A 12,706-nucleotide genomic window follows, 5' to 3' on the forward strand; every position below is an offset into this window, starting at 1 on the left:
TGTTGGTCTGCCTCTATGGGTGTGCACTTCGGTCTCGCGTATGAGCGTGTAACGTGCCAGTCTTAAAAAAAAAAAATATTATTTTCAGGCCTGTCGCGGAGATACGACTGACAGAGCAGTGCACGTGGAATTTGAAGGCGGAACCACGAGAACCGATGCTGGTCCCACAGACTATACAATTCCATGCTGCTCTGATATTTTAATGGTTTTCGGTTCATCTGAAGGTAGGTTAGTTTTGTGCATTATAATGCGATTATTTACACCACGGGATGTAAAGTTCAAGAGTGGAATTTGAGCTACTGGAATATATTATTGATCACCAGAATAACCGAGAATTCAACGCTAAAAACTACATCTCGTCACCATGTTAACACAGATTAATTCACACGCATACTACGAGATAGAAAAATTACTTCTGACAGAATAGTAGGTGTATAGTGTAAAGACAATAATTTCTAATTCAAATTATTCATTTCTTTGAACAAGGTTCAGCCTGAGGTAGTTTGTCACCTAAGTGATGCAAACAGTTATCAGACAGTAACAGTGCAGAAGAAGCGTGTACTGTGCGACCAGATGTGACAAGAAGATTGGTTGGCTTAGAAAATAATATTCGCATAAGTTAGCGCCAGGATCTGTGTCTGTGATATTTGAAGAATTGGGGCATAATAAAGGGTCTTTGCTAATTAATTTTATTTACGTGGAGTGGACAGTGCTCGTTCTTCCTACTTCTCTGTGAATTCTTATGGGGAGACGTCCAAAAGAGGTTAGGTCAGGTGACTGGGGAGCCCATATTATGATGTCGGGAAAGTCTTTTTCAGTTATTTACGAACAATTCAAAGGGAAAAATAAATTAAAGATTTCTCATTACAATGGAGTGCTTTTGGACTTCCTGTGTAAGAACAACATCACGTAATTCTACAAATATCTGACTTACAAATATAGTCTCTTACCACCTTTTGGGTCAACCATTTTTAGCAACACACCAGGCCCGCACCCAAGGGGGGCAAGGGGGCCATGCCCCCACTCTCGAGCCATGAAAAAAATTAATTTGAACATATAAAAGTCTATGAAAATAACGTTGATGATTTTTCAAATTTTGCTAGAATTTCGATTTTGTTCTTGCACAAATCAATGGGCTACAGAATTCTGCAGTCTGAAATATTTGGCAATTTTAGTTTTATAACCATTGATTCAAGGCTATCAGACATCCTGATTTAGTCGGGAAAGTCCATTCCTTTTAATCCATGTTCCGACTTTTTTCGTCTCGGCTGGGACACTACGTGCTATAAAGGAAGACTCTTGCGCCACTGCAGACATGTTACTGGTTATGTAGGACTTTCTGTATAATTCTGTGTACATTTTAAGAATTGCCTGAATTTTTTTTATGAGTCAAAAACAGTTGTTTGACACTCGAGAAATAGGAACCCCTTGATTATTGAATGGTTTCTTCTATTACAGTGTCACTAATTTCTCACATTAATTAGCATAAAGGGGAATTTTGTATGCTTTTACATTATGGATCAAAGGTTCTTCAATGACTGCAATACAAAACCAACCATATAACGGGGGGCGCGCATTTAGCTCTCCACCAGTAGCGCAAGGTCTGGTCCCTTTTCGCCGCTACTGAGCAGAAGCATAAAACCTTTATATTTCTCCAGCATCAAGGTTTTTCTGCAACTGATATCACAGAATGGCTTACGATTATATGTAAATAGGAGAATCCACTTTGCAGAAGAATCGTTGCTAGATTTTGGGGGCAAAAGATTACCTGAAGTAATTTCAACAGATATTGTTATTTTCCCAAAATACTCAAAAAAATAAGTACAATATTATTTACGAGATTCAGTCAATCTGAATTTATTTTACTACAACTTTTGTTCTTTTCTACTTCTAATTGTCTTGAACATAAATACACGGGATGTGACCATACAAGACTGACAACTTTCACAGTGTATAGAGGACATCAAGATGAAAACATTTCGATGTAGCAAGAAGCTGCAAATTGCATTTTCTATCCCACATGTATGCAACTCCATTTAATAGCTTCTTGGTTGCCACTGGCATTTATTTTTACTGTCAAATAAGATTCCAAAAGCGAAAAGAGCGAAACAATATTTTGTAGGCAGAGACGCTGCCAGGGTGAAGTCACTTATCTTAGCCGTTCCCTTTAGGTTTCGCACTGGACAACTGGAGGAGTCAGGAAAACCAGGATAGGAGTGAGAAGGTAATTGGAAACAAAGGATTTTTTTTTTAAAAAAAGCGTTCAAAACCTGGAAAAGTCAGGTGAATTACAAGATTTTTGCTTGCTTGCCAGAATTTGTAACCGAAAACACATTTCGTTTTATCTTCCCAACAATCTTCCTTTTTGTTAATATTCCTTCTTTTTATTTTTAATTTACTTTCAAAAATGTTCAACAAACTTGATTCATTTGATTAACTTGCAAAGTTGAAGTACAACTCTAATTTATTAGCATGTTAAATCATTATACGAGGTGTGGCAATTAAATAACGAGACTGGTGTCATAACTGTGATGTATTGCAAGAAAGTTACAATTGACTGGTATCCCCTTCAATATACTCCCCCCCTATCAATGCACCGCTGCATACGTGTCTTCCATTGTTCAAAGCAATGCTGTAGGTCATCAGATGTCACACTGTTCAACAACTCTGCCGTTTTTCGTTTCACCTCTTCCACGGAGTGAAAATGTGTTCCCTTCAATGCACTTTTCACTTTTGGGAAGAGATAAAAGTCACAGGGTGCCAGGTCTGGGGAATACGGAGGATGGTCGAGCACAGGAATGCGCTTGGCGGCTAAAAACTGCTTCACAGAAAGGGCATTATGTGCAGGCGCATTGTCCTGGTGGAGGATCCATGCATCGTTCTTCCACAAATCCGGTCTCTTCTTCCTTATTCTTTCCCTCAGTTTGCTTAGGACTTCTTTGTAGTAGGTCTGATTCACCGTTTGACCCTGAGGCACCCATTCAATCATGATGATACCCCTGATATCGAAAAAAAACGATGAGCATTGCCTTCAGTTTCGACTTGCTCATTCGTGCTTTTTTCATTCTTGGCGATGTGGGAGTCTTCCAGTGCATGGATTGACGCTTGGTCTCGGGATCATATTGGAAAATCCACGTTTCATCACATGTGATGACACGTGTTAACAATTCTGGGTCTGCTTTGAGTCGTTCCATGATGTCACAGCAAATGGTCTTTCGATTGTCTTTTTGGTCCTGAGAGAGGTTTTTTGGAACAATTTTTGCACACACTTTTGTCATGTTTAAATTCGCATGCAAAATTTGTCTTACTGTCTCTTTGTTAATGTTCATCATGTCTGCGAGCATCCGAATGCTCAGACGTCTGTCTTTCCGCACAAGTTCATGAATTTTTTTTAACATTGTCGTCCTTTCTTGAACTCACAGGGCGGCCGGGACGTTCATCATCTTCAACCTCCTCCCTCCCTTCTGAAAATCGTTTGTGCCATTCGAACACTCGCGCACGTGACATAGCATTATCACCATACACCTCTTTTAACACTGCACAACATTCCGTCGGTGTTTTTTCTAATTTCACCAGAAATTTGATGTTAATGCGCTGCTCAACTTTATTGTCCACCATGATTCCGGCACTACTACGGAACACTGTCCTCTTCAAGCAAGCCTGCAAAGAAAAGAAAAGCTTTCAGAATCATGAAACAAACAGTGGATGCGCATGAAGGTTCAATATCAACAACACATCAATAGCTACCTCCCCTCCCACTACCACAGGAGGTGCGCAGTCTCGTTATTTAATTGGCGCACCTCGTACAGTAGTCCGAAAAGTTATGTAAAATCCCAGGAAAACTCAGGAACTTTGATTTTGCAAAATGGGTGAACACTCATCTATCACCGCACAGACATATGTTGCTTCTCGTAGGCTATTTTTATTATTTAATTCTTAAAAAATCGCAGGTTAGAAAATGTCGTTCTTCAAGGATTCCTAGCATCGAAATGAGCAAATTTCTCAGTAGTGTCACAAATATGCCTTTGACCGCAAACCTGATTTCTTGACCAAACGACCACCAAAACCTCAAAAACTCACTTTCTCTCCACGTTCCGCGCCTCATTTATTGCGCTGACGATGTTTCACGGCGCAGAAAAGCCGGTACGAGTGAATTTCACTCTCTCATCCTTGAAGTACGAATGCACCTTATCGTAATTTTCCAAGTCCGGGACCAATGTTTATATATCGTGACCTTTGTAAACCTCTCTCGGGGGGAACGATGTGCCACACACGCGCGCGCGTATGCCTCTCATTATTTCCGTATTGTGACGCAAACAAACAAATAATAATTGTTTTTTTTTTTTTTAGGATCCCTGGCCCCTATAACCTCGCCAGGGGTGCGTGGTGCCCATCCAAAAAAAAAAAAAGGTTCTAACGGCTGCGGTTAGATTACCACACCTCTGTAGAGTTTTACGTGTTTTATTTTCTCAAAGGTCCTATGGGACACCTCTGTTTGTCAAAAATTCGAGATATTTGCAATTTAACGCTGGACTTGGAAAATTTTCGATTGATAAAAAATTGGTTCCATGACGACCTATGTTTATTTTGGTATGGGAGGACAGAGGACACCAAGACTTGACCAATGCACTAAACCCGACCTCTTTACGCCTATTCGTTCAAAAGTTACGAGTGATCAAAGCTTTTGGGAGGGGGTGGGCTAACTTCTTACCTCTTGACCCCAGGACCACCAAACTTTGGTATACGTATTCTACACCTCCAAAATCGACAGGGGGCATCTAACGATGCCGTATGGGGGTGTTTTTCGATATATTTTTTCGATAACTCTTACCATTTTCGAGATATTTGCAATTTAAGATTTTTTTAACGCTGGACTTAGAAAATTTTCGGTACATTTTTTTTTTGTTCCATGACGACCTATGTTTATTTTGGTATGGGAGGACAGAGGACACCGAGACTCGACCGACACACTAAACCCAACCTCTCTACACGTACTCTACGTCACCAAAAAAGGTTAAAGGTTCCAAATAACAATAGTTAGAGTTTCCCCAATCTAGTAAAGTGGATTGGTTGAAATCTCCAAGGCGTATTTTGCATTTTTTTTTCAAATATGAACACGTTAAAACTGAACTGTCTCGGATTTTTTAGTTTTGTATTCGACCTGAGAAAATTCTATATAAAATAACATACCTGAAAATTATATTCACAGTAGATTGATTTTTTTTTTGAGTTTTGTAATCACCTCAAGAAATTCTATATAAAATAACATACCTGAAAATTGTATTCACAGTAGATTGAATTCTTGAGTTTTTGTATTCGCACACAAGAAATTCTATATAAATAACATACCTGAAATTCTATTTACAGTAGATTGAATTTTTGAGTTTTGTAATCACTCCAAGAAATTCTATATAAAATAACATACCTGAAAATTGTATCGCTATATACTAGATTTTTTGATTTCTGTGATTTTGGAGAAAGCAATGGCATCCACCACCAGTTTCAATCATAAAAATGATAAAACTGAATGTGTTACTTGCGAAAAATTAATATCTAAAACTAATATTAGCAAACACAGGGCAAGATGTAGCGAAACAGGTTCGAGAATTAATCGTTCCTTACCTTCTAAGTCTTGTGCTCGATGTGGAAAGATGATTAGCATTACAAATTTAAGTAAACACCTCAAAATTTGCAAACCATCGACCGGACAAGCATCGAAAAGGAAAATCGATAATGCAGATACGGAAGCTTCCACTTCCAAGCAAATTAAATTATCCAATGAACGCAAACCAATTAGATCTGCATTCAACGACCAACTCCAGGATTTTTCAATTAAGTCAGAACCAGGCCGTGACATCCTTAGTTTCTTGCATGAAACGAAAACATCTGTACTAAATATTTTGAAAGATAAACTTGAAAACAACTCTATAAAAGTATACGTTGTTCTGTTTTCCGAATACGAGAAAGTTGATGGCACAACGAGTATTTTTTATCATCGTACAAAAAAACAGACTCTTTATTTTGCTGACGTCGAAAATTTGGACAACTTCTATTATAAAGTTTCCAAGGAGCTGGTTAAGAAACACGACGAGTTCGAGGCTAAAGGGTCGGGATGGTCTCTGTGTGGAAGTCCTCACACGTTAACCGTTTACGTGAACCAATTCTCGCCTCTTCGCGCTTCCAGCTACGTTCCTCTTCCACCGAACATTCAACACAAGAGGGCTGTGTTAAATATACAGAACAGCGATAACAAGTGTTTCCTTTGGTGTATATTGGCTGCACTGCATCCTGTTTATTGCAAAAATAATCCACAGTGGGTTGGACATTACAAACAATACGAGACCGACTTTCAAAGTGTAATGTCTGACATTGAATACCCGGTGACATTGTCGGATATAACAAAGTTCGAAAATCGTGCAGGAAAACGCATCGCTATTAATGTATATTCCTTCACGTCAGATAAATATCTCGTGCATCCGGTCAGGATAAGCGATATCGACGATGACGATGCTCGTGTAATAAATCTTCTTCTAATTTCAAACGAGGATGTTCATCACTACACGCTAATTCGTTCTCTATCACGTTTGGTCAGAAGTCAAACTACCAAGTATAAACATTGCATCGAAGTTTGCCCGAGATGCCTAACCACGTTCGACGATCAAAAACAGCTCAATTATCGAAAATACACCGGACGTCAAATTGCTATCGAGAAACTTGCCGAACATAAAATTTATTGCGGTGACAACAGGCCGGCTAGAATGTTGATGCCCGAAACGAACGAAGTCGAAGAATTCAAAATGCACAAGGCATTGTTGGAACATCCCGCAATCATCGTCGCAGATTTCGAGTCTTTCCTGAAACCACTCTCCTACTGCGAACCGGATCCTGAAATTTCCTCCACAACGCCGTACCAGCTTCATCAACCTAATAGTTTCGGCTATGTTGTTGTGCGACGTGATAAAATAAATGAAGCATATATATACCGCGGACCAAATGTAATCGAACACTTCCTGGAAAAAATGGTGGAGGAGGTTGAGGTAATTGGTAGCGTACTGCTTACATCAAAACCGATGGCACCTTTAACTGAAAATGAACTTCAAAATTACAATTCCACTGAGGTGTGTCCGGTATGTGATCAAAGTTTCACTGATGAGAACAAAAAAATATTCCACCACGATCATTTCAGCGGAAACTACATAGGTGGAATTTGCAACACGTGCAATCTTAAAATCCAGAAACCTAAATTCATCCCCATATTCTTTCACAACGGAAGCGGATATGATTTTCACCACCTGGTGAGACATCTTGGCTACGATCCGAAACGTATAGGTGTCTTGGCCGAGAATGAAGAACGCTACATTAGTCTCAGCAAGCAAGTGTCGATTCCGGGAACGAAAAATACAATCGAGATGCGCTTCCTGGATTCGTATAGATTTCTCTCTGCAAGTCTGGATGCTTTAGCGAACAAACTCACCGACGATCAATTTAAAATAACTAGAGCTAGTTTTCCCAACGTAGACATAGAACTCGTTAGACGTAAAGGGGTTTATCCTTACGAGTACGTTAGTGATGGTTCTAAATTTAACGACGACGCCCTCCCACTTCCAAGAGAATTTTACAGCAGACTCAGGGAGAAAGGAATCACGGACGAAGAATACCAACACGCGCAACTCATGTGGGAGAAATTAGAATGTAGGACACTCGGAGACTACCACGACGCATACTTAAAATTAGACGTGACGATACTCGCGGATGTTTTTCAAGCGTTCAGGAAAACGGCAACGAATATTTATAAATTAGATGCAGCGTATTTCTACAGTCTACCGGGATTAGCGTGGTCGGCAATGTTATTCCAGACAAAGGTCAAGCTGGAACTGATATCGGACGTGGACATGTTGCTATTTATCGAAAGAGGGATACGAGGTGGAATGGTGCAATGCGTACAGAGACATGCAAAAGCTAATAACGTACACATGAAAGAAGATTACGATTCAAATCGAGCATCGAATTACATCTTCTACGCCGACGTTAATAATCTCTACGGACATGCCATGGTTCAGAAACTTCCTTACGGGGGATTCGAATGGTTAGATCCCACTTCGATAGACATTATTCATTTCGACGATAGCGAGTGTGGTTTCTTCGCAGAGGTAGATCTCCAATTCTCCGACCACCTGCACGACACGTTTTCGGATTTGCCTCCGACTCCCGAAATCAAATGTCCACCCGACTCGGTTCAAGACAAGCTTTTGTTAACATTGGACCCTAAACAGAGATACGTCGTCCACTACAAGAATCTCCGGTTTTTGATTGGGAAGGGTGTTCAGATAGTAAATGTTAGAAGAATACTAAAGTTTAAACATTCCACGTGGTTAAGACCTTACATAGAAACTAACACACAACATAGAACAGCTGCCACTTCCGATTTAGACAAGGACTTCTTTAAATTAATGAACAATGCGGTGTACGGAAAGACCATGGAGAATGTTAGAAAGCACGTAGACGTGAAATTAATTTCCGATAAGAATAAATGTCGGAAGTGGATAGCCGATCCTAGATTCAAGTCGAGAAAAATTTACAACGAGAATTTGGCACTTTTCAATCTAGATATAAAATTGATGAAATTCAGAAAACCAATTTACGTTGGCGCAACGGTTCTCGACTTGTCGAAACTTTACATGTTCGAATTTCATTACGACGTGATGAAACCCTTCTACAATGATAAGATGTCACTTTTGTACACGGACACCGACAGCTTCATTTACAGCATACAAACACCTAACCTCTATGAAGACATAAAAAATCCTTCCATGCTTGAGTATTTCGATACTTCTAACTAAAACGTTTCTCACAACGTGCAACGTTTAGAAAGTCGTTGATTTTGTTTCTGTATTTTCCGTCGTTGGGTTTCCTCGTCATGTCGATCGTCGCGAATCCGAAATCGTCACTGTTCCAGCAAGAAGAGCAGCGTTACGAAAATTGATTGATCAACACGCCGTTGAGTTTAGATAACATGGAAGGTAGAAATTCATGATCTGCCGTGCGGTGTACAGTCTCCATTGTTTGCTTTCGGAAACCAAAGAGATTCATTGTCCTTGCTAGTTATTTATTGTGTATGTGATAATTTGAGACAGTTAAAGTTTGTTTTTTTATTTTAGTTATAGTTATTTAAGTTTATTTTTTTTCAATTGCATTGCGTACAATTTTCACTAATTTCTAAACGATAGTGTCCCCAAGGCAACGTGTGGATTCCACAAGACAAAATACATCTTTTATCGTCATGCGGATCTAATGCTACTTTCCTAACATTGTTTGTTGTAATCACGTGGTCTACACTTTGGATTCTTTGTTCTATACTTAGTATCGTCGATTGTGAGTAAAGGCAATCGATGTAATCGTGGAAGGTGAGTTTGTTCTCCACCGTATTCTTGCACACACCTTTTGCTTTCTTCGTGACGCTACTTTCTGTTCTCATGGCATACATTTTCGAACGCAAACCCGCGAACTCGACAATAATATCACCGTTACATTCATCTTTCAGTTTACCTAGGACTTTTTTGTTGAGGGAAGGAATCCCAAATCTGTTGGGTTGAGGATATGCAGAAGTATCGAAATACTCAAGCATGGAAGGATTTTTTATGTCTTCATAGAGGTTAGGTGTTTGTATGCTGTAAATGAAGCTGTCGGTGTCCGTGTACAAAAGTGACATCTTATCATTGTAGAAGGGTTTCATCACGTCGTAATGAAATTCGAACATGTAAAGTTTCGACAAGTCGAGAACCGTTGCGCCAACGTAAATTGGTTTTCTGAATTTCATCAATTTTATATCTAGATTGAAAAGTGCCAAATTCTCGTTGTAAATTTTTCTCGACTTGAATCTAGGATCGGCTATCCACTTCCGACATTTATTCTTATCGGAAATTAATTTCACGTCTACGTTCTTTCTAACATTCTCCATGGTCTTTCCGTACACCGCATTGTTCATTAATTTAAAGAAGTCCTTGTCTAAATCGGAAGTGGCAGCTGTTCTATGTTGTGTGTTAGTTTCTATGTAAGGTCTTAACCACGTGGAATGTTTAAACTTTAGTATTCTTCTAACATTTACTATCTGAACACCCTTCCCAATCAAAAACCGGAGATTCTTGTAGTGGACGACGTATCTCTGTTTAGGGTCCAATGTTAACAAAAGCTTGTCTTGAACCGAGTCGGGTGGACATTTGATTTCGGGAGTCGGAGGCAAATCCGAAAACATGTCGTGCAGGTGGTCGGAGAATTGGAGATCTACCTCTGCGAAGAAACCACACTCGCTATCGTCGAAATGAATAATGTCTATCGAAGTGGGATCTAACCATTCGAATCCCCCGTAAGGAAGTTTCTGAACCATGGCATGTCCGTAGAGATTATTAACGTCGGCGTAGAAGATGTAATTCGATGCTCGATTTGAATCGTAATCTTCTTTCATGTGTACGTTATTAGCTTTTGCATGTCTCTGTACGCATTGCACCATTCCACCTCGTATCCCTCTTTCGATAAATAGCAACATGTCCACGTCCGATATCAGTTCCAGCTTGACCTTTGTCTGGAATAACATTGCCGACCACGCTAATCCCGGTAGACTGTAGAAATACGCTGCATCTAATTTATAAATATTCGTTGCCGTTTTCCTGAACGCTTGAAAAACATCCGCGAGTATCGTCACGTCTAATTTTAAGTATGCGTCGTGGTAGTCTCCGAGTGTCCTACATTCTAATTTCTCCCACATGAGTTGCGCGTGTTGGTATTCTTCGTCCGTGATTCCTTTCTCCCTGAGTCTGCTGTAAAATTCTCTTGGAAGTGGGAGGGCGTCGTCGTTAAATTTAGAACCATCACTAACGTACTCGTAAGGATAAACCCCTTTACGTCTAACGAGTTCTATGTCTACGTTGGGAAAACTAGCTCTAGTTATTTTAAATTGATCGTCGGTGAGTTTGTTCGCTAAAGCATCCAGACTTGCAGAGAGAAATCTATACGAATCCAGGAAGCGCATCTCGATTGTATTTTTCGTTCCCGGAATCGACACTTGCTTGCTGAGACTAATGTAGCGTTCTTCATTCTCGGCCAAGACACCTATACGTTTCGGATCGTAGCCAAGATGTCTCACCAGGTGGTGAAAATCATATCCGCTTCCGTTGTGAAAGAATATGGGGATGAATTTAGGTTTCTGGATTTTAAGATTGCACGTGTTGCAAATTCCACCTATGTAGTTTCCGCTGAAATGATCGTGGTGGAATATTTTTTTGTTCTCATCAGTGAAACTTTGATCACATACCGGACACACCTCAGTGGAATTGTAATTTGAAGTTCATTTTCAGTTAAAGGTGCCATCGGTTTTGATGTAAGCAGTACGCTACCAATTACCTCAACCTCCTCCACCATTTTTTCCAGGAAGTGTTCGATTACATTTGGTCCGCGGTATATATATGCTTCATTTATTTTATCACGTCGCACAACAACATAGCCGAAACTATTAGGTTGATGAAGCTGGTACGGCGTTGTGGAGGAAATTTCAGGATCCGGTTCGCAGTAGGAGAGTGGTTTCAGGAAAGACTCGAAATCTGCGACGATGATTGCGGGATGTTCCAACAATGCCTTGTGCATTTTGAATTCTTCGACTTCGTTCGTTTCGGGCATCAACATTCTAGCCGGCCTGTTGTCACCGCAATAAATTTTATGTTCGGCAAGTTTCTCGATAGCAATTTGACGTCCGGTGTATTTTCGATAATTGAGCTGTTTTTGATCGTCGAACGTGGTTAGGCATCTCGGGCAAACTTCGATGCAATGTTTATACTTGGTAGTTTGACTTCTGACCAAACGTGATAGAGAACGAATTAGCGTGTAGTGATGAACATCCTCGTTTGAAATTAGAAGAAGATTTATTACACGAGCATCGTCATCGTCGATATCGCTTATCCTGACCGGATGCACGAGATATTTATCTGACGTGAAGGAATATACATTAATAGCGATGCGTTTTCCTGCACGATTTTCGAACTTTGTTATATCCGACAATGTCACCGGGTATTCAATGTCAGACATTACACTTTGAAAGTCGGTCTCGTATTGTTTGTAATGTCCAACCCACTGTGGATTATTTTTGCAATAAACAGGATGCAGTGCAGCCAATATACACCAAAGGAAACACTTGTTATCGCTGTTCTGTATATTTAACACAGCCCTCTTGTGTTGAATGTTCGGTGGAAGAGGAACGTAGCTGGAAGCGCGAAGAGGCGAGAATTGGTTCACGTAAACGGTTAACGTGTGAGGACTTCCACACAGAGACCATCCCGACCCTTTAGCCTCGAACTCGTCGTGTTTCTTAACCAGCTCCTTGGAAACTTTATAATAGAAGTTGTCCAAATTTTCGACGTCAGCAAAATAAAGAGTCTGTTTTTTTGTACGATGATAAAAAATACTCGTTGTGCCATCAACTTTCTCGTATTCGGAAAAACAGAACAACGTATACTTTTATAGAGTTGTTTTCAAGTTTATCTTTCAAAATATTTAGTACAGATGTTTTCGTTTCATGCAAGAAACTAAGGATGTCACGGCCTGGTTCTGACTTAATTGAAAAATCCTGGAGTTGGTCGTTGAATGCAGATCTAATTGGTTTGCGTTCATTGGATAATTTAATTTGCTTGGAAGTGGAAGCTTCCGTATCTGCATTATC

At 39.9% G+C, this 12,706-nt stretch overlaps 1 protein-coding gene across 1 annotated transcript in view; it reads left to right on the top strand.

Annotated features, from left to right (window-relative positions):
* The window catches only part of LOC145982676 (uncharacterized), an 89,289-nt gene that overhangs the window by 36,061 nt on the left and 40,522 nt on the right, over window positions 1-12,706 (top strand). The window contains exon 10 of the mRNA XM_083116046.1: window positions 89-224. Within this exon, the coding sequence (XP_082972172.1) occupies window positions 89-224 (136 nt within the window). The remainder of the gene's footprint in view (window positions 1-88; window positions 225-12,706) is intronic.

Source organism: Lepisma saccharinum, unplaced genomic scaffold (assembly GCF_977018435.1).
Source record: "Lepisma saccharinum unplaced genomic scaffold, izLepSacc3.1 HAP1_SCAFFOLD_310, whole genome shotgun sequence".
NCBI lineage: Eukaryota > Metazoa > Arthropoda > Insecta > Zygentoma > Lepismatidae > Lepisma > Lepisma saccharinum.